At 39.0% G+C, this 22,812-nt stretch overlaps 1 protein-coding gene across 11 annotated transcripts in view; it reads right to left on the bottom strand.

Moving 5' to 3' along the window:
- Nucleotides 1-21,695, bottom strand: part of PICALM (phosphatidylinositol binding clathrin assembly protein) — a 71,235-nt gene extending 49,540 nt beyond the window's left edge. For 5 of the 11 annotated variants that reach the window (XM_055701671.1, XM_055701672.1, XM_055701676.1 and 2 more), the window contains exon 1: nt 21,376-21,695. In XM_055701671.1, the coding sequence (XP_055557646.1) occupies nt 21,376-21,505 (130 nt within the window). In that variant the 5' untranslated portion in view covers nt 21,506-21,695. The remainder of the gene's footprint in view (nt 1-21,375) is intronic. The other 6 variants (XM_055701673.1, XM_055701677.1, XM_055701679.1 and 3 more) reach the window with 3 other exon arrangements.
- Between the last annotated feature and the right edge of the window lie 1,117 nt (nt 21,696-22,812).

Below are 22,812 nucleotides of genomic sequence, written 5' to 3'. Positions count from 1 at the left end.
TAGTTCTGTCACAGGTTCTGGCAAGGCACACATGCCTGCCACATCTTTCCTTTCCAGAAGAACATGGGAAGTACTATGCAGTAGGGAAAAACAGGTGTTATTGAGGAAAAAACAAACAGAGACTCCAGTTACATTAATTTAACATTTGCCAGCAAATCTCAAACGAAGTAGAAACTTAATTTAGGTATGCCCTGCAGCAGCAGCAAAGTCTTCCATGGTCAGTTTTTATCATGTCATTTACTGAACTAGAAGGTTTTTAACCCAAGTAGTCCATGTGAAGTGTAACATAAAAGATTAAAATTACCCAACCTCTCTTTATTAGATATTTTTCCTAGTTGTATTGTTTTCTTCAAATTTCCACAACAGCTCATCATCTTCCATCCTTGACTAGAAGACAAATCAAGATAGCCCCTCATTTTCAAACATCCAATATAAAGCATCGAGGAGAAGAGTTTCAGTTGGCTGCTGATGACAAGTATTTTGGATTATGGAGGTTATTTTTTCCACTCACCTTGACAAGCTGATTATGAAGAGTTCATTCTAGTTTTATCCACTTAAACTTAAAAAACCGCACAAAACCCAAAACTTGAGATGACCTCACAACTACATACCAGTTTTATTTGAATAATGTATGAACTCTAGTAAAACCCCTTGAAAACATTTATAGAACATTTAACATTTGACTGTTCTTAAATATTTAAACACTAGAGGATTTAACTGTGCCATGAAAGGATTTTGGACACTTCTAAAAAAACTGCAAGAAATTAGAAATACTGAAATAAGAACAAAATGCAGAGGTTGTCTATAAAATCTATTATTAAAAATCTACGTCTACAGATAACTGAACCCTGACACATTCAAATCTGATTCTACACATTCCAACTGACATTTTAAAACAGGTAAATTAACGTAATCATATGGTAAATATCTAAATAATTTCCAGCCTCTTCCATAGGCGGTGTCATTATTTAAATATGGGAAATACGATTAGAAAGTTCCTGAATGTAAATAAGTAATTTTCATTAGAGAATCAAACAATCTGTCTAAAAATACTTAAAGTAGTTTTTTAGCATGACTTCAGGGAGGTGAAACTGACCATTTTTTAAAATCGATTTCTTCCTCAAAGAGATACATTTGGTAACTGCAAATGAAGCCTGTGCCAAAACAGAGAAACCCCAAATTGAGAAACTTAAGTGACCAGGCTAGAAAAATAGTGATGTGAAATTTCAGTCTGAGCCACTAAGTGACATTTAATCTGCTGGAAGAATATTACAGAACCCGAATAAATTGAAAACTGAGTGAATACTTTAATGTTTTCATAATTACCACAAAATACAGGTATTTGCAGTATTTGTTCTAAATTTAGTTGTTTTCTTCTGAATAAGCCCATTTGTGCCAGACTACTAGAAGCAGTTTCCTACAGCAAACTTCCCAGTCAAAAGGGTGGACAAGAAAATCTGGACCACACATTTCTCAAAATTAACAATAAAATTTCCTGTTGACAATTCTTATTCTGCATATAATGTCATCTTAAGAGCTAGATACACTGACTCAGGAAACAATTTATGGAAGAGTTAAAGAAATCTGAGAAGACCCACTCTGTTCAGGGCTTTCCATGTTTAAAAGGAAATGTGATTTAATCTTATTTATATTAGATAAGCAGGATAAAAAATGCAGACAGCAGGTTTAATATCATGTTGAATAACTTGCCTTACAGCCAATGATTTAAATTTTCATTTCCTCAAGTTGCATCTTGCCTTTTTCTTCCAATTCAAAAAAGACTATCATGTTCTCTTACTTAAAACTGCAATTTCTAATTGCAATTCTTAGAAACAACTTTAAATATCAGTAACCCTGTGAACACAGCATTACTGCCTCAGGCATCTCTAACTGTCTAGATTTACTCCTGCAGCAACACTGACTAACCTTTACTTCTTATGTTTGAGAACTGTAAAAACCGATTATGGTAGTTCTGTGAAAAGTAAGAGTAAAAATGGGATCAGCTGGACAACTACTACAATGAAGACTTTTCTGAGGAACATTAGGAGTGTCTACCAAAACTCATCAACAAGCAATGCATCAATAAATGAAACAGTAAAAGTTAAAAATAAGGGAAGGACAACTCAAACCAACACATAAGATTTTTAATTTTTTTTATTTTCCATCTTAATTCCCATATACCAGTAAATGCTCAATTACCATTTTGATCCAACATTCATAATGATTATTCCAAGTTCTTCAGTTACAAATACCACAGAAATTAAAAGTCTCACTAAGCTACTTTTACAGAACTGATTTCCAAAGACATAGCAGAACATCACTTCCCACATAATTTCTTACTTTCAAACTTGTCAAGTAGCCCCTTTAAAAGGCTAACATTAAAATACTGCTAAATTTTGTCTCAACAGATCCAGCTACATATCATAAATACTGTACTTTCAACTACATTCGTCTCATTAATCCAGAAACAGTTACAGGCACATTTATACAAGCATAAACGTACCATGACAGCACGTAAACAAGTTAGAGCAGTTTAGAAACTGAATCTACCAACACCACGATCCTTCCTCTTATCTACTCATCTAATCAGATACATTTCTCCTTGCAAGAAATGACAATTTTAAGCTGTTCCACTCATCCTGCAAGCATCATCACATTACACTTTCAGACAAAAGAAATTGCTGGTATTCTTTTAAGCTCAATTTGAGAAAATAACCTGAACTGCCAGATCATAATGGAGTAACTAAGTTATACATACTTTGGATCACCGAGTTATAAAATAATTCACGTTGGGCAGAACCTCTGGAGGTCATCTACTCTAACCCCTTATCTGAAACAGGTCCATTTAGACCAACTAGGTTTGCTAAGCTCCACTTAAGCTACTGCAGTCTTGAGTAAACTCATAGGTTGTTAGAGACTGGATCCCTCTGAGGAATGAGATCTCAAAGACATCTGATTGTGGAATCTGTATCAGCGACAGCTAGTTTTGTTTGGGTTTATGACTCTTTCGCTGCCTTTTTATGTAAGGAAAAGGCTATCAAGCTCACAAATGAACAGACTTGGAGCTAACAGATCTAGCGTACGTGGCTACTGCTACAAGCTAATGCATTCCTTCATTCCTCCAACATTTCTGCTCTTCAAGTTGAATACAAGCCACAGCCTAATTCACCTAGATCTTGATGCAAGTTTAACACATCACTTAAGTTTGTGTTGGTCTACAAAATTAATTAGTAAGAATAGATTAGGATGGTTACATACATATTTAGCCTAGGAGAATCACCAAGGGGGAAGCAAGAGCAAGCCTTAAATTATATTTTGAGTCCCCCAACTACCCACCCTTTACACTATTTCAAACACCAGCTACTTCATTTTCAAAACCCCTCATAACTTAGGCTTAGCTTACCACATCCCAATCACTACCAAATCACAGAAACCAATAAAGTTTGGAAAGGACCTCAGTTAACACATAATTACCCTGCTTCATCCTCAGCATAATTACCCATAGGATATGTTTTCATGACAGCTCACTGACACAAAACAGGATGGTCCCATTCCTGTGTCTACCTGCTAACAGCCGCACACTTCCATCACTTACATTAAGCCAGCACTGGTGTACTTCTCTCCAAACCATTTTGATTTCTCATAAAAAGAAAAAAACCCTAACTTAAGTGGTGGTGGGTGGGATAATGGGGGATGACGCATGGGGAGACAGTCCCACATAGTTTTTCCATTGTTCTACAAGATAAAAAACAGCTCAAGAAGACTGAAACCAGCAAAAGCCACTGCAGAAGAGGAAAGGATGACATGCAAAAGTAACAGGAATAAGAGCAAAAACAGGAGCGGAAAAGTGCTACCACTTTCAGCAACTATGAGCTATTATATTACTCAACTGTCCAACTACAGTCATCCACTGTTCTCCAAAGATGTCTGCCTTGGTCATCAGTGGTTACTCCACACCCCCATAACTCCAAATTTCCTTAGACCTATCTTATATCCCAAAAGTCCAATGTTCTGGTGCAAATTAAAAAAAGAAACTTCCTCTTGTCTTTTACAGGGGAGAGAGAATATCTGCCTTCTGCATAAAAGCCATCAACACAATGGAAAAACACTATTCTTCATTATCTACTTTCTTAATAAAATAAATATTTTTCTTTCAGTGTTTCCTGACTTTCCAGTTGCCTTAGCTGATCTCCTCTGGATTCTCTACAGTTTCACTATTTTTTTTAAATAATAGTGCCCCAAGCCAGATACTGAAGCTCCCCAGCACCAAATACAATGGAAAAAACTTTGTCTCATGAAATATTTTTCTGTAGGCACACAGATGGACACCTACCTTTCCTGCAGCCTCACATTGGTAATTTATAATGAAAATGAAATGAGCCAGAGCCTATTGTAGTGCCTCTCCACTTTCAGATAACCCTTTTATACTCAACTTTGACACCTTCCTTTACCCATTTAGAACTCTGCACTTTCAAGCATTCAGGGAGTACTACTCCAATTTATCAGCGCAACTTTGTCTCCTAATCTTGGTCTGAAAGAGCAGCTGCAAACATTCCCAGCACAATGCTACTGCCTGTTAATACACAATGTAGTCCAGCAGACTGGTTATTATTAACAAGCATCATCAGAACAAGATACGGACATATTCTCCACTTTAAACATCCTCCAATTTGATGGCAAAGTGATGTAAGCAACCTGTATTGAAGCAGTTCTCCCATGTACTAATTAGTTTGAGAGTAACGCAGAAAAAAGGATATCAAAAAAACATGCTTGGTACTTGCACCCATCAAGATCAGTTGTTGTAGCAAGAAAGAAATCTCTTTGTTAAAATCTTTAAATATCAATCAGTACAAAAGTATCTGAAATATTTATCATCTTTCTACAGATTGATACTCCAGGTCTTCTCCTTTCCCTACAATTGCTTTCTGCCTGCCGTTCTTCAGTCTTCACATTTTCTTAGGGACAGCTACCAAAAATTTAATATATTATTTAAGATAGAATTGAAAATTTCATTTCAGAAGATGTTTACCGCGTCCTGCCAATTTGAATTCATCTAACATAAGTATTCCTTAGCATAGGGTTTTGTGGTTTGGTTGTTTTTTTGTTTTTGGGGTTTTCTGGGTTGGTTTTTTTTTTTGGGGGGTGGGGTGGGGGGTGGCAGGAAGCAGCATTCCTTTCTTCTTGTAAAGAATAACTATTAACTATCTGGTCACAATTATCTCTCTTGTGAAGCTTTAAGAAAAAAGGCCTGTTAATGTCTGAGCCATCTCAGTATCATTTTCTACACTTTTAGACAGGCATGGTTTAAAGTTAATTATTATGAAATTAAAGGTCATGAATCTCTGGAATGGACGTGGCATACTGGCAAAAAAATCTTCAGATTAATAACCATCAGCAATTCCACACCTTTCTGCAAAAAAACCTGTTTTGACACAGTGAACTATGTCTTCTACTAGGGATTTTTGCTGGTATGGTGGGGTTTTTTTGTTCCAATCACAGCTTTCTTCATATGCCACTGTAAAGAGTGAATTATAAGATCTTTTCAATACAAAAATACACACTTTTTTATTACAAATCCAACATGCAGAGACAGGTTTTAAGCACACATATGTAGTGATGATATTTATATATGATGAACTCACGCTCAATGAATACAAGCTAAAAAGTCCAAAGAAAAAATAGTCCACAGCTATACTTGGCACAAAATGTGAACAGCAATTCCCAACTAATGTTCATACCAGTGGAGGTTTATGTGAGCTCAGCCTACACGAGATAATCCATGGCTCATTGGAACTGACTTAGCTGAGGATGTGAAAGCCTGACTTTGTACCCTTTCATACTACAAATCGGTAACATTGCTCTCCTTCTGCATACCATGGTAGCAGTTTGAAAAACCTCTCTAAAATTGCCATCTCCCACATGCAACACCATTACTTAACTGAAACATGTACCAAGTTAAACAAATTTAAACGGGGGGGGGTGGGGGGGGGTGGGGGGGCACTTAGCAGCAGAAATGATCCAGGTCACAAAGATTAAAAAAATTTTGCCCAACACTGTAGCCAAACACTTCCTGCACACCATGTATACACAAGTTTTTAATTTTCAAAAACTTTGTGAACTCCTCATTGCCTGTATTTCACATGAAGGAGATTGATGTATACAATTAGTTATAAAGGTAACATTTTTCTCCCCCTCTGATTTAAGTAACACTTCTCACAACAGCTTTTCAGATATTGAAGTATTTTTCTTCTACTAAAGCATTATCCTTGCAGAGTTCCAAGTTTGATCAATATTGCATTACTCTTAAAAAAAAGACCTTAAGTACTTCCTCTAAGTAAAACAAATCAACTACTGCTTCAGTACCCTAAGGCTGAGAAACATGCAAGACATGCTAAAACTACTGACCACTTTTGCTCTACATTCAATTCCTACAGTTCCTTTTAAAAGCATTTTATCATGAAATCTACTCCAAAACAAGTATTAGCTCCCACACGTACACTTGCACGTTATTCCCACTGAAAAGTACCTGTAAACTTAAAGCCTTGATCCTATCTTTACAAACAAACTTAATAGTGAGCCTATGAATCATATTCTAAAGGTGATTCTTGATTACAAGATGAAAAATGCCTGTATTTGCCAACTAACATGACAATTCTTGCATAATCAATACATTCCATCTGAGTATTTAACCCACTGGACTATTTAAGCCAGGGAGAAGCAAATATTCTTTCTCACTGATCACATGCTAGTGTCAATGCATTCATGAATATAATTACGAAAAGTTATTTGTTTAACATTTCCAGAGCACAACTGAAAACACTTGAGGACACACCCACTTCTTTAGGTTCTGACAAGCTATAAAGCAGGTACGTACCTTAAAGAGTTCTGCGTGACTGGTATTGTTTGAGAATACATTAGAACAGGTGGTCGAGCTGGTTTTAATTTTGAATGACAGCTATTTGATGCAATATTGAAATAAGTATTTAATATATTATAGTGTTAAATTAATATGTTAAATATTATAATAAATATTTACGTATCTAATATTTATAGCATGGATAGTCAAACACAGTAGATGGATGGAAGCACAAGGAATTGCATTGGGTGGAACATTTTTATTTTGATGAAGACTACTTTGAAAATTGTATAGCTTTAACACTACTTTGATCTCCTATTGCAAACATGAAGCTATTTCAAGCAAACAGCCTGCACACATGCAAGTTTATCCAATGATTTTACCTTAAGGTGCATAGAGAAGGCACACATGGTTTATAGATAGCTGAGAGAGATCAGTATGTGATGTCAAAGATAGTAACCCTCAGGTCTCTTCATCACCACATACACATTGCATATGTCACCATGCTGTTTTCTATCTTTCTCTCTGACAAGAATAGTGCCCAAGCCATCTGCCTACTGTAATTTTTTGGTTATAGCATGCACTTTGCACTTATAGCCTTCTGTTCCAAAGGAACTTCGTCTGTAAATACTCCATAGCTATTACACCTCCATACAATTAAAAAAAAAATAAAAAGCACTAATGGATGTGTGTTGAAAACAAGACTTGTGAAACACATGTACAACCCACTGTTGTACTGCCAACAGAATGCAACCAGTCCTTGCAGATTGCCCTGCAACACCTCCTAGATTGCAAAGTATCAACAAATGCCCTTACCTGGCAGCTTGCTAGCAGTAACACTATTATAGCCCAGCCTACTGGAACAGAGAAACCATTTTGTCAACAGCAGACACTGCAGAACAAGAAAATCCTCAATGAGCACAACTCTACAGTTGTTTTGCTGCAAGGTGACCTATTTTTTTCAATGGGCATTTAACATAACTAGGGTTCACTTCATTATCTAACCCTCCTCAATCCTGCAAAGAACTCCCAATTTCAACTTCTGGGAGTAGGTCCCATAGTTGTTGATGCCACCATTTGTAATACAGCTAAAACGGCCTGTCTTCAGAACTTCCAGTCCCAAAGCTCATCTGATCTATATGGGATTTATATCAAACATGTTAAAGTATACCCACAAGCGGCCAAAGTACCATTGCTGCCCTCCAACGTCTGTGACTTCCCTAATCCTACATTACAGACAACCAGAGAAAACACACCTGACTTCATGCACAGCACATTTTGTCAGTAAACCCCTCTAGTGTATAAATATATGTATCTTCTAAAGATACAAAGTATTCACACAAGTGTAATTTAGCTGTTTCTTTGATATTTAACTTCCATATCACTTCTTTCTGAAAGATGCATCAGAGAGTAATTTTGTAGTAGTTGTGTGCCATCACTACACAGCATAGTGAAACCAAATCCACCATCAAGCATTAACGCCAGCCTGACCTCCTGCCACCACATCTCACTGAACAGATTTTCAAGCCAAAAAAATCTCCTGATCTTTGTTATTTTAGAACTAAGGCAGTGCTGCATCTTTAATTAGACAGTTTAATAGACAAAACCAAGGATAAGAAATAACCAAAGCATCTGATCTGAGCTTTGGCTACTTCAATACTTGTCTCAGTTCACTAGCTCAAAAGTCTTACTCACTCTAGCAAAGTTGGTTTGGAATATCTGTTATTCTCTCCCAATTTCAATTAAGAAACTGAAAATCAGATTTCCTTCTAAACAGAATCTATTTCAGAGCAAGAATAGCACATTTTTCCTGAATGCCTTTGGGAGCTGTCAGGAAGCACGTATTTGAGTTAAAGGAGTTATGCCTCTGTATTCATCTACCTCCATCAGTGCTGAAACTGCAGATGAAGATGTGTATATCCACCTTTGTGCTGCAAAATATTCTGGTCAGACTATGACCTTCTCTCCAATAAAGGTTTTCCAGTTTCTGGAAAGCACTCATGCCAAAACACATCATCTACTATGCAGCCTCCCAGGCTATGCAATGCCTGCAGCACACTAAGTATACTGGTGTCCTCAGCAAACAGAATTATATAGGACAATAAATTCAATGTAATTGCAAAAATATTTAAATGCATGGTAGGACACATTTCTTGGCAGATACCATCCTCTACAGCTTTACCTGAAGGACTGTCCAGTTAATTTCTGGCAAGGCAACATACCATTTTGTGGAAATATGCCTTCTTTTGTCAAGAGTTCATGCTCGTTTGTTGTACAAAATAAGCTGTACTGTCAAGACATTCTGATGGTGCAACAGTATCTATTATAGGTCCTTATGGCCCTGCAGTATATTGCTTAAAACCCAGTATTCCACATTTCACTACTTTTCATATACTTACACAGAGCAGCAAAATTGGGAGTTTAACCTGATAAAGGGAAAAAAAATCTAGGAAACTTCTGCACCCAACAACAAAGAAGTTTATATCCTAAAATGGTATGATTATTAAATCATGCCCTTCCAACATCACAAAGATGTAAAAATGACTAAGTAATTTGCGTTCATTTTCATGTAGGAAATATCAAAAGCCCCGTACATAAACTTATTGCAAGCAGTGCCTTTTCTGGCACATAAGAAACAGAATTAAGTCCAAATTCTTCAGATTTTAATCAGTACTATTTATTACAAGACAGTGCTATATGCTTTTCCTTATAAACAACACAATGCTCACCTACTGTAGCAAAACTTTGCTGACAGTAAGAATATGGGCTGAAGTATACTATGAATAAACTTGACATACACCATGGTACAACCCAGCTATGGAATATTTCCTATTTTGTGTGGAAAATCTCTGTATCTTACTTTTCTGTTGATCTCTCAGGAAATAGCTTCAACAGAACCCTGTCAGATGATTGCTTACTGTTTTAGCTGACTAAACAAAGCTTAAAAGGTCTTAATAAAAACTGTAGCTCTGATTTAAGAGCTTATAAACCATGACGTTAGTAGTCATCCACCAAAAACAGAAAAAGATGGGGAAAAATGGGGAAAGTAAGGCAAAGTCAAGAAAATGACACTAATAAGCAACAAAACCCACAGATTTCATGAGGGAGTTTTGCTGAGGAATACTACTCTCTTTCTGTTTTTTCTATAAAAGCAGCTGGTCAACCCCAAACTAGTAACCCTCAAAATTTTACCATAAGACTTCCCTCTCTGGTGACAATGCAGGGGTAGTAAAGACACTTGCCCAAAGCTTGCTGCAAAGTTTTCCTTACCAAATCTCAGTTAATAGACCAAGGACAAAAGCAATTTAAATTATTTGCCTATGAAATCATACAATCTGTTTTCTTAAAGAAAAAAAACCCACAACAGCTCCTGACAAATTATCTGAATGTGCAAAGCAGCAAATCCTCAAACTTCAAATATTTATCATTCAACGAAAATCAAACACCAACCTTCTACATAGTGACTGGCAGAAAATCACACAAGAGCACGGGTTTACACAGTTGGGTACTTGGGCTAGTATCTCAGAGATCAAACAGGCTACGTTTTGTACTCCCTGATGTTATACAAAACAGTTTGAATAACAGTTTTGCAGAACATGTCTGAGATTTATCTTTCTCTGTGCTGAAAAACTGAAAGAAAAATAGCTTTGTAAAAAAGCATGAGGACCGATATGATAGTACAAAGTCTGAAATTAATTCTAGACATAACATTGTGTTGCTTTCCTTCTATTCCTTGCTCCTTCACTTAAGTCTCACGAGTGATTTCTTTATATTCAAGGCCATATACACATCTGCAATCTCTATATGACTTCTGTCTCCTCCCTAGGTGGGACTAATCTTCATTCTTCCCAGCAGTAATAGGAGAAAAAAGCATTAAAAACACATGAAGCTGCTCTTTCCATGCTAACATTCTAGGTGATGTGCAAAATTCTAGTAATTTTGGTTGAAGTAGTGTCACTACGATCTAAATTACCACTTTTTTCAAGCAGCTAAAGTTCAAGATACTTTCATCTAAAGTAAGTCTTGCAGCCACTGTAATGCAAGCTCCATCAACTCCATACCATCTATTTCACATTTTGCACTTTAAAGTAGGTGAACTCGTTAAAGGAGATTTGTCACTGATAGCCACTTTCATACCTTTTCTTTTGTCCAATACAGGACCAGATTTTGACATGAACTGTTAGCAAACAAACTAGATAAAACAGAGCACCTGAGCTCAAAGAAACAAAATGAAATTTAGAACCATCACTTCTCTCCCCATCAAAAACAGAGGCATCATCACAAAACTGTTTCAACTGACACTCATGTACTTGTAAGCATGCAGCTCTCCCATGAAGGGAGGCAGTCAAGTAAAGGAACAGCTAAAATCCTCCATGCTATTAATAGACACGTTGGAAATGCTTGCCTAATTTAGTTTTCCTTCTTCAATTTATACTTAACAACTCCCATGAAATATTCGGAGCTCCCTGAACCAACAAAACTCATCCTGGCTTAGCCGAAGTACAGCTTCAACGTACGTTTGAATAGCACTCTTTTACAAGGGCACAACAGCTTCAGCTGGTTGGATCAAAACCATCCTTTACAGCCCATGTCAAAGCTGCTCAAAGTTTTAAATATACTGTTATACAGGTCAGGGTGGAGCAGGAATGGTCATCCTTGAACATGGAGAATGAAAATGAAGTTGTATTTTCCCAGCACCATACATGAAGCTTTACTCATTTTCAGTACATAAAGCAAAGGACCTTACAAAGGGGAACCCACCCTCTTAGAGCAATGCTCTTATATCTTGGTTTCATAAATCAAGATCAGCTCTTTCCCTCATCCTCCAGTTTTAGAGGTCGTTCCCAAACACTTTATCAGTGACCATGTGGTTATCAAGTTTCACAAAGTTTCAGAGCAAACATGGAGCTTCAAACACTTAAGTTTGAAACTGGACCAGTAACGGAAGCTGTACACAGAAATAACTCCTCCATATCCCACAGCTTTCAGATGGGAATTTCTCTATTTACCATGCACAAAGACATATCCCTATCACAAACAGCCTCTAAGATAAACTAAAGCCAAGAGCAGAAGTAAATAACATCTGCTTTTCAGTCCTCGGTAAAAGGAAAGATTACTTCAGCCAGATTCTATTTTTTAAATGAAATTGTTTCATAACGGAAAGCCTTAACAATTCAAAATACAGTTTTCCATTTGCTTCAAAGTAAGATTTGTTCACTGGTTAAAACCTCAGAGAGCTAAAAAGAATATGGAGCTATAGTAAAACAAGGTGTTATAACATCTTGTGTCAGCCCTACCATATACTAAGAGGCTGACCACATTCCTGTGTACAAAGGGTCCTCATTAACAGTTTAAAATAAGGATGAAAGTATCTCCTCCGGTGCACTGTATATTACATACAGATAATCAAATCTGAAGAAAGTCTCCTCATAAAATAATTTTATGTAAAAAAAAAAGCAAGAAACAACAACACAGAAAATCAGCCCCTAGAAATTATAAAAGCTTCAAATTCCTAACAATGCAAATCCAAATATCAGAGGTTGAACTAACTGTGCTGCTCCCTGGTATCTGAGAACTAACACAAAAGCTTCTCTGGATTTCCATCCACTTACACACCAAATTCAGCACCAAAACAAACTTCATGTAAACCATATTTTTAATGCAAAGTAATCTGCTAGAAAATTTACTCTGTTTTTGTCAGTTAATGACATTTGATAGGCTTAACAATCCTACTGAACAGATCTGGAAGAAAGTTTGAGCTAATTCCCTTTAACTATCAAGAACATAAAAGCCTGTATCTAGAACATCATTTCCCCGCAAAGCCCAACATAGTGGGCTAGTCCCTGTCTTTCAAACCTTTTACAGCTAGTTGTGCACCTGGAGCTTTTCCATTCAAAAGCTAATCAAATGCAGCAACTTACTATGCATTTCATAGCCTTATTATAAGTTACTACAGCCCAGGAATGCAAAAGTGTTCATAATTGGTTTCCATTGATTTTTCTCTCTTTCCTATGATTAAAATCCCTTTCACATATATTTTTGATAGTCTACATTTTATCCTGTAGTGCTGTACTGTGACACTCATGACTGAAATGCAAGCACTTCAGGGAGAAGTAACTCCTATTGAATGTAAGACAGGTTATTAATGTATTATTGAAAATCTTATTAAAAGGATAATAAATCCAAATTCAGTATTTTGAATTAAAAAAGACAGTTAGAGCATGTCTGTATCAACGAAAGCAAAGTGATGTGGACTGTCAGCCTGAGAACTAATTCAAATTTAAAAATCTAAGGAGTCTAGTATATTTCTAAATAGTAAACAACTCTGCTTGTCAAGAGGATATTGTTCAGAAAGGTTATTTTTCCCTTTTAACTACAACTGATTTGAACAGTACTAGTTAGACAGTGATGAATAAAAAGTAATTGCAAGTAAAACACCTTAATTTCACCCCTAAAACTTAAAAACTGACATAATTTCTTATGTAAATATTAAGGTTAAATACCCCTTGTAAGACAGATGAAAAGGATGAAGGTATTTCATGAGCAAGCAAGACTCAATGAAGCTAGCTTTACAGCCATACAGAAATGAAGAACTGCTTTGCAAACTACAGCTATATGTAGCTGCTATACTTCAGTAAATATTCCTAACAGACTGATTTCTAAAGTGACAGTTATTTTTAATCTCTTCATAACATTATACTTACTGAATTACAAACACCAGCTTCTGGCAAATAGAAAACCAGACAGAATTAAATCCAATCAAATTACACCACCATTCTCAGTATGGGGTCTTAACCATCACAACAGTTTAAACAACTTTTAACATTTCACAGAAAAAATAGTCAGATCATGAATACACAGAATTGCAGATCAGAAAAATTCATCAAGCTTGAAACAGGTTGCAACGATGGCTGCAACTATTATGGCAATACCGGGTGGGAGGGAGAGAAAGGGGATAAATCAAATTCAAATGTGACCCAATTTCCAATTCAATATTGACCCATTTGTCAGCAAGAGCAGAGATACCAGCTAAATAATCCAAGTATAACTGAAAACAAATGTAGGTGAAATGCTGATGAGATCCCTGAACGTATGGGAAGAACAGGAGAAAACAGGGACACAACACTACATAAGAAAAGTAAACCCAAAACAAAAAGTACACACTTTAACAGCAAGAGACAGGTACAGAAACATTACCATATCGCATTACAGCTCATTATCCACCCCAGAAGAATTCAAACATCGCCAACAGCAAAGCAAGTTATAAGCAGTCCTTCAGAATGCCAAGGAACATGAAGACACCTGCTTCCACCTTTTGATAGCCAAGACATTCAACCTTCTGATTTGGCAGATAAAGCAACAAAAATCACAGACAACCAGAGCTGCTCTGAATGGATTTACTGCCAGATTAAAGGCAAGAAAAATATTTTTTTAAAAAATATTTACAACACGTTTATTTCTGTTTGTAACCCGTGTTTAGTTTAAAACTTTGTATGTTATCCACTCAGGGTCTGGAAATCCAGTTTACTATTGTAATTTTAGAAACTTGCGCCACATAGCTGAATACTAGTGAGTTGTTTCTGGTTTGGTTTTTTGAACAAAAGTAACTGAGGAACAATACTAATTTCATTACAACCTTTTTCAACTGGATAAAATAAAAAAATAATTTTATACACTAAGTATTTGACTATGAAACAGTTTTTAAGGATCCATAATTTGTGCTTTAAACTGTATTAAATGAAAACCAAAGGTTACAAACAACAGAGATACTTTGTAGATGTCATAACAGACAGTTGGCAACTGGAATAGCTGAGCTACATGCTACTGCAAGTACCATATTTAGAGTAAATATGTGAAATACCAGAGCAGTTTCAACTCGTGCAAACTTACCACTTCCTACATAAGCAAAAGAATTACTGCTGCTAGAATGGCACCACTGCGAGAGCATACGGATGTTATGACTGAAGGACTGCTTGCTTGGGAGGAAGCAATGAAGAACACTAAGTGAATATTTCAAAAGTGTCTTTTCAGGAGAAAGGGAAAAAGAAGGGGTTGACATGCAGAGCTCTTCCTCAGTAAACTACTAGGTCTGAAGGAAATTATACGAGAGCTCTGAATGAGTATAAAACCCACCTTTGTATTTTTTTTTTTATAGACCATGTATATGCCATAACATGAATTAAAATAAAACCACTAGACTTCCCTTTATGCCACCACTGTTCCCTCCAGTAAATTTTCTTATGATTCATGCTAGGAATTGACAATCCCAAGTTAAATTTTGTGTAACCTTGTTATTTTACACCCTCTGTTTTGAGGTAAAACTTATAAAAGCCTGATTTACTCATGTTTAATACTACAAATGATCCAGGTAAGTATTACTTTAATAAAGCTCCTTTTAGCAAAATAGCACAGGAGATGTTTAGTCACAATTGGAAAAACCAGCATATTTGTTAAGTCTTTATGAAATGCTTAACTTCATTAAGTTATTTTCACACACTTAAATACAGCTTAGTTCCCTAATTTCTCAAATCTCAATACCCAATTTGTCACATATTACTCGTAACTTGGATTTGCCATGGTTAGTCTACCACAAGTTAGCACTGAATTTACTAACATTACCTTGAGGTTTAGAAACTACCAGCTAATTGATAAAGCTGTGATGTAAAGCTGGGAGTGAAATACAAAGTCTAACAACAGCATTTCTACTTCCTTTGAGCTTAGAAGGATACACAGTAAATAAAAGTTATACCCTGCCTGCTCACAATCACATTTCACAATGGAAAACACTGCTACGAGAGGAAAAATAAATCCAAACCGACAATTTTATATCGAACATCAGCTTCTTTCCTTCTCACTTGGTTCCACTTAACGAGTTATTTCTTATTTACTTCTAATCCAATGAAGACAATCAGTAATAAAAATCTCTCCCCTACCTAAGTCTTTTCAGGGTAACAATCTGCTCCAAATTACAACTAGTTCCAGCATTAAGACTTCAACCAGCAGGAAATCTAAACAGTTAAAAGTCATACACTGATGGACAAAAAAAACAGTTCTTTTGACACAAAGCAAAGTTTTCATTGCTACAGCAGAAGAGCCTGCTAAGATACTCAGAAGAACACATACTTGAGATTATTGCTTTAAACTGGTATTATAAACTGTTTGGAAATGTTTAGTAACTGTCCCACTACAAGACTCCGAGATTATAGAAACAAGTAATTTACAATACTTACCTGATTTCTTCTAACATGCTTGAGGAACAGCTTCTGCACGGTTTACAGAAAACAAAAGTGCACATATCCAACCAGTAGCAGAGCAGTGGGCTATTTTTAAAGAAGCAACTGATGTTTGAGAATTAAGGAGTGAAAAGATTTTGAAGATATTGAGACACTTAAATTTAAGATGGCCATTAAAAAAATTAAGCTCTCAAACACAAAAGTGTCTCTGCTTTAGAAAACATGTTGCATTTTCCATGGAGGGCAAGATGTCAGTAACATTTTGTAAGCGAACTCTCCCAGCATTCCATCAGCAGCAGCAGTTTACTGATCATGTACTTTATATAAGGCAACATACACAAAGCAAAAAAGGGAAGCTTTAAATTCCATGTTGGATAAGTCATCTCTTCTGTATTATGAGGCAAACTAGTATTACTTTGTGAGCCAAGTCACTAGGAACAGCTTAAAACTTTCACCATCTACAGATCAAAAACTGATTGTAGGATTAGGAACTAAAGACTGAAATAGATCATTAGGTCACAGGCTGAACTGCAAAAGAACATCTCTTACAAGCATCACCTTTAGAAGATGAGATGAACACACCATTAAAACAGTTTTCAAAAAAATGTCACAACAAGAGCTATAGCCCAAAGTTACATGACACCTGAATAACCACAGCTGATGGGAAACAAAGGCAGTATGAAGATTCAACGAAGCTGACTGCAGGTGTCCTACAGCTTCTCCTCCTTAGCTCCTGCCTCTTACTTCATCCGAAGCAGAATACTGCTTCAGGCTAAGTAAAATAAAACAACAGCTGCAGAACTAAATGGCTATTCTTTCTGCAAATGAGCAGCTGTGGTAGAAAATTGTCCCTCTGGCAGTCTAGAGGAGTATGATAGTTCTTGTACTCTGCTGAAAGGCACAAACAAGTATTCCAAAAGAATTCTAGTAAAAAGTTAGGAAAAGTTGGCTAAGGAAGAAACGATACACGAATCATGGAAAAGTTCAAAAATGAATACTTCAAAAGAAAGTAGTAATAATGCAATTATCTGTATTTGAAACAATTACAGTTACACGGAACAGTTCTAGGCAAAAATAACAATGGATTGCCTCCAGAAATGTAATAAACTATAAAATGGGAAGCAAAGCCACGAGAAACTTCAGGTAATCCTGCCAAAACCAGAAAGAAAATATGAATTTGGTGAAGTACTACAATACCATAAAAGGAATGTGGATAATCTAATTCTACTGGAGAACAGAGTAGGATCCACAGACACCAGGAGTTAAGTCATCACATCACTGAAATAACGCAGTTAGATGAGCACTGAGAATGCTGGTTTTCCCAGCTTTACTACAAATCTTTTGAGAGATACAGGGAAAAACAATTGATGCCTGTCCCTCAGTTCTACAAGATACCCTCTGCCTACTAACTCATCTGGAAACAGAAGATGTCTCCAGCACAGACATAAAGCAAGTCTTTAGCTGGACTTTTATTGTACTAGTAGTAGCCTCTAGACAAAACCGTAACAGCCACACTAGGGACTTGGGGGAAAAAAAGTTCCCAACAAGCTCAGTTAAGTTTATTTTCACTTGCAGAGCTTCTCACCAATGTCTACGCAACACAGGGCCAGGCTCTGGTTTACAGTCTTTCTTAAAAATGCAGATTTTTCTTCACAATAAGAAGTCAAGGAAGTACACTCTGGCATAACCATAGAGAGATTTCCTGTTAAGGATGGATAATTACAGCATTGCAACTTCCTTCCAAGCCATCCATCCACATTCTCCTTTAAAGAGCACTACTCCATTAGCTACAAGCAGACAGGGTTACCATGCCATACCCATTCAAGAACCCAACCCTAAATATGTTTCACATCAAAGCTGTTTAAACTACACTCCACAACATGGACACATACACAAAGATTTTTATGCTAGTGCAATATCACTGCTACAGTGGTTTCACTCAACTGACCTAGTGAAACCTCCTACTTGGCATTAAGTATGTATCTTCCAGTCTTCCAAATATTAATTGTTCACCACATACACATGCAAACACATGTGCATAGCACCTATTAGGATCATGTAAAAAAAAAGTGAAACTTGGCAACAAGTTTTCCGGCACCATTTACATGCAAGCAACCTAAAGCATTTGTTCTTTGCATCACTATACAGCACTGAAGACAGCAACAAAAAGCTGAACAGCAAAGAAAGGGTTGTTTAAATCTCAGTGTAAAAGTTAAACACACAAACCCGTTTTGAGCTATCACTGCTCAGAGGTGTGAAAACTAGAACAAAGTCCTAGTGACACTAGGTTTTCTGTAAAAGAAATTTCATGAACTATGCTTTAAGGGTTTCAAGATTGTTAAACCTGATTACCATAAAACTAGTAATTCATCATTACAAAAGCAGCACCTAGATTACAAAACAGAGAACCTTTAACCCAGCTGGAAGACTGGACCTTCAAAACGAGAAGAAAAAAAAAAAACACCAACATATCCTGAGCACAAATCTATGGCCATAAGATGATTGCTGCTTACCCATCATAAGCCATGTCCACTTGTAAATGAGAATTCTCTCTCTCTTCCCCAAACCAAACAAGCACCTAAGCTTTGTAATGGGAGAGAAAGCATTCTTTGGAGCAGATTATATTTTTACCATCATGGGCTAAGAATGCCCTTTCATATTCTTTGATTATTAAGGTAATGGTCACTGAGGGAAATACAGAGGGGACACACACCTAAGCTGGGGAGCACTTCAGGTTTGGAACTCTATAAACAGTCAAGAGCAAGACAAGGATAGGAATAATCGTGCTCAGGTACCTATGCTGGATTTCCCCCCATTGGTACAAGTGAACATGAGGCTGAGCTACTTAAATGTGTTCATGATGACTTAAGCTTAATAAAGAATTTCAGAAACAGGACAGTCAGAAATACTGCAATCTGTACAACCAATACAATTACCACATTAACAAAGAATGTATGTCATGTCACAGAAAACGTACAAAACTTGAGACTTCATTACAGGACAGTATTAGAAAACTCAGCTCATCAACTCATCCAACAACCTTTAACGATGTAAGCATTAATTGTAATTATCACAATAAGCACTAATTAGAAAAGTATTTAAGGAGCATGCCACCTATGACAACTGGTATATTGATTGTCATTCACAGTGAGATGTCAATCGATATAACTAGTGAAACTGTTGTAAAAGGAAGATATGTGCAAATAATTCAGAGGTGGGGCTTGAGTCACAGCTTGCGCAAAAAGCATTCATTTTTAAACATACAACCATAAATGTTACAAACAAAGAAAATTCTGAAAATAAGGAACTATGTGTCATTTCCTGATGCAAGGCACAGAGACTTCTAACTAACTATTAAGGGCAGCATAAAAAACTTATTTACCCATGATCTATTTTAACCATTTAAAAAAAGTGACCAGTAGTAAAGCTAATAAAAAAAAGTTGGCTTTGCTCCGATAAAAGGATTCTCTGAGAATGAGGCAGGAACTGGAACTTCTGACAGTCTAGAGTAGACAAGGGAAATACAGAAACGGTCTTATCATCCAGCAACTACTAGCTAGCTTTCTAAGGAAGTTCAAGCACCCTTCTACAGCAGCATCCTATAGGTCTCAATAAGGATGTCCCCTAGCAACTGTGTTCAGAACACCACCCTTTTAAAAAAGCTTGTACCATGAAATAATTCAGCTGCTAAATAGCTTATTATTGAAACTGTACTTTTAGGACTATTCCAGGCTAAACCTGACAAAGTTTTCTCCAGAAAGCCTCCTTTCCATTGTGTGAAATCCAGTAACACCACAGCTTCATAAATAAGCCACTTGACAAGGTGTCTTCTTTACCGGAGGACCAAGTTACTTAAAGCCTAAAGATTTCCTCAGCCTTCTGACACCTGGGCTGACCAGAAATAACAAAGCCACTCACTTACTACTCAGTCTTCAGGCAAGAGAAGAAATGGAAGAGGGGATACCAGAAAAAAAACCTGAGGCAGCTGTTCTGGCACTACCCTAAAAAACTGATCAAATCCCACTCAGGTACTCACAGAATTTCTTAAACCTTTAAGTCAGACCCCCATTTTGGTGGAAAGAAAAAATAACTACAGTCCAATTAATCCTAGTAGTATCATCTGGCCTTCTCCTTTGGATACAGAGCAACTTAGATGGCACAAATTCAAGACACACGAAGACCCAACCTTCTCCTCACAGATGTGGGTGGGAATAAAGGAGAAGACATGCACAGAGAAGGCACAGCCGCACATCTCTCACCAGTATCTTTTGTTACATATTGGGAGAAGAGAAGGCAGGGGGAGGGGGGCAGGGAGAGGAGAGAAGGGTCCTCAAAGGCCTAGAATAAATAAGTGCAAAATAATCAGGTATTCAAGCCAAGAACATCTTCAGTCCTGTGACCTTACAGCTTAGTGGGAGACACACTAATATGAACTTTGGTGCTCATCGTTCTCTTCATAATCACCTGGATGGATCAGAGTTGATGAAAAACCCTTTTAAGCCTTCCCACCTTGGATCTATTTTCAATAGAAGCTGAAAAATGACCAGTCCCTGTATGGGATGTTAAGCTTCGGTACTGAAGGTCTAAAGAATTCCTTAGGCCCATCTTCCCAAGTGAAAGAGACAGACTAGAAAGGTCTAAGAAGAACACCTTTACTAAGGCAGATTAGCCTCTCAAAAGCTCATTTCCCATATTCTACATGGAAGAGTTACAAGAACGATAGAGAAGTAATAATATATTTTTTTCCTAATAGACTATCTGGAAAAGAATTAAGGTAACTGGTCAGCTATTCCTTCTTCAAAGTCCTGCACCTCCTCTACAGAATGGGGGAGTGCTGCCCTAGCAAAATACAAATTAGATCAATTAGTGAGGAAATTAGAGCCCACTCCTCCGTTTAGCCTCCGCTGTTCTCTCTCTCCAAGGCAGGGGTACGGGGCAAGCAGGTCTCATTGTCCAGGGTCCTGTGCATAGCAAAGAGCTAATAAGGCCCCTTCTGGAGAGCAGATACACTGAACAGCCTCTCCCAAGCTCTCCACCGCCACGTCCCCGATCCTACACCCCCCACCCCCACCCCCCCCATGAGAATGCCCTACGCTGAAACGCACGGAGCTCCTCCGCCTGACCAGGCTTCACGTCCCCACGAGGCCGGTGGGCACGGAGGCAGCCCCATCGCGGGCGCTCCGCTCCACAGACCCCAGGGCAGGCCGGGCAACCCCTCTCCTCCGCGGAGCCCGACGGAAGGCGCGGAGAAAGCCCTTCGGCCGCCATCCCCCCCCCGGTACTCACAGTCCAGGTGTTTCTTCTTGGGCCCCATGACCTCGTGGGTCGTGGCCTTGCAGACGGTTTTCGAGACCGCCGAGCCGGTCACGCTGTGCTGCGCCGCCGTGATGCGGTCGGTGAGGCTTTGGCCGGACATGGCGGGTGGCTGGCGGCGCTGGAACCGACAGCGGCTCCGCTCCCTCCTCAGGGGCCGGGACGGGAGGACTAGCCGGGGGATGGAGCTGCACGGACTCCTCACCCCGCCGTGCCGCAGGCGGCCCCCGCTCCGCCCTCAGGGACGGACCTGTCACCCGAGCAGGGACCCCTCCTCCTCCCGCCCCCCTCCCCCAGCCGCCGTCCCCTCCCCCTGCGCGCCTTCCGCTCGGCCGGGGACAGGGGACACACACTGGGCGCCGCAGGAAAATGGCGGCGGCGACGCTCCTCCTCGGATCTTTCCGGGCCGCCCGCATCACGTGATGCCCCGGCGCCCCGCCCACGTGACACGCACCGCCCCCTCCTCGCCAGCGCGCCCCGCGCGAAGCTCCTCAGTGCAACAAGCCGGGAGGGGGGAGGGAGGACGGAGGACGGGGGAGTCACGTGGCGCCGCGCGCGCGCCCCCGCCGGGTGTGGCGGGCTTTGGGGGGGCGTTACGAGGCGACTGTGGGGGCCCGCTGCCCTCAGCCCTCTCCCGCGGCTGCCTGCGCTGAGGGGAGGGCGCTGAGGGGAGGCGGGCAGGCCCCGGGGGCTGGGCGGGGGGGGGGGGGTTGGGGGACCCCTGTGCGGGGGGCCCCCCCTGTGTGGGTTCAGCAGGGCGAGTTCAAGCGCTGTGTAAAATCCTGTGGAGCCGGTGAGGTGTCCCTGCCCCGAAGGAAGTTTCTGTATTCCTCAGCTTTCAAAGTTTTGCGGGAACTCCTTCAGTTGTCACCTCAGACAATGAAAGCATCAAGGAAAAATCCGTGCGCAGGCTGCTGGGATGGTGCTTCTCCTCACAGTTATTTCTATTTGAAAGCTTGCCAAAAATTTTTGCAAATGCGCAGCACGGCAAGCATAAAATTGGTGGTTCCCGGGTCTTCCGTGAGCACGGGTCTTTCATGATCACCTTCCCACTGTTCTGCTCCTCAGCTAATGCTTCTCAGGGCTCCTGGCCTTGGTCCGTGGCTCTGTCCTTAGCTTGTTGGGATTTCATATGAAGTTACCTCATGTTTCTGTTCGTAGAAGTTACTTAACTGTTCCGTAAGGTGCCTCCTGTAAGCCTGGCAGGTACATGACCCAGACTGCAGGTAACGTTACCTCCTGCTGTGCGTTGCCAAAGCGCAGTCACAGCCTCTCACCTACCTGCAACTTTCCTTACTTGTTACAGTAGGGCTCTTCTCCTCTTCCCCAACGCACAGCAGTAAGACAGCAAAACCACAGGATTCCAGCAGACAAATGTTATTCCTCTCCCAGAAGTGCCTCCTGAGGAGC

This window comes from Falco cherrug, chromosome 2 (genome assembly GCF_023634085.1).
Source record: "Falco cherrug isolate bFalChe1 chromosome 2, bFalChe1.pri, whole genome shotgun sequence".
Classification (NCBI taxonomy): domain Eukaryota; kingdom Metazoa; phylum Chordata; class Aves; order Falconiformes; family Falconidae; genus Falco; species Falco cherrug.
The sequence above is the reverse complement of the archived record's forward strand: the minus strand, read 5'-3'. Positions and strand labels throughout refer to the sequence as shown.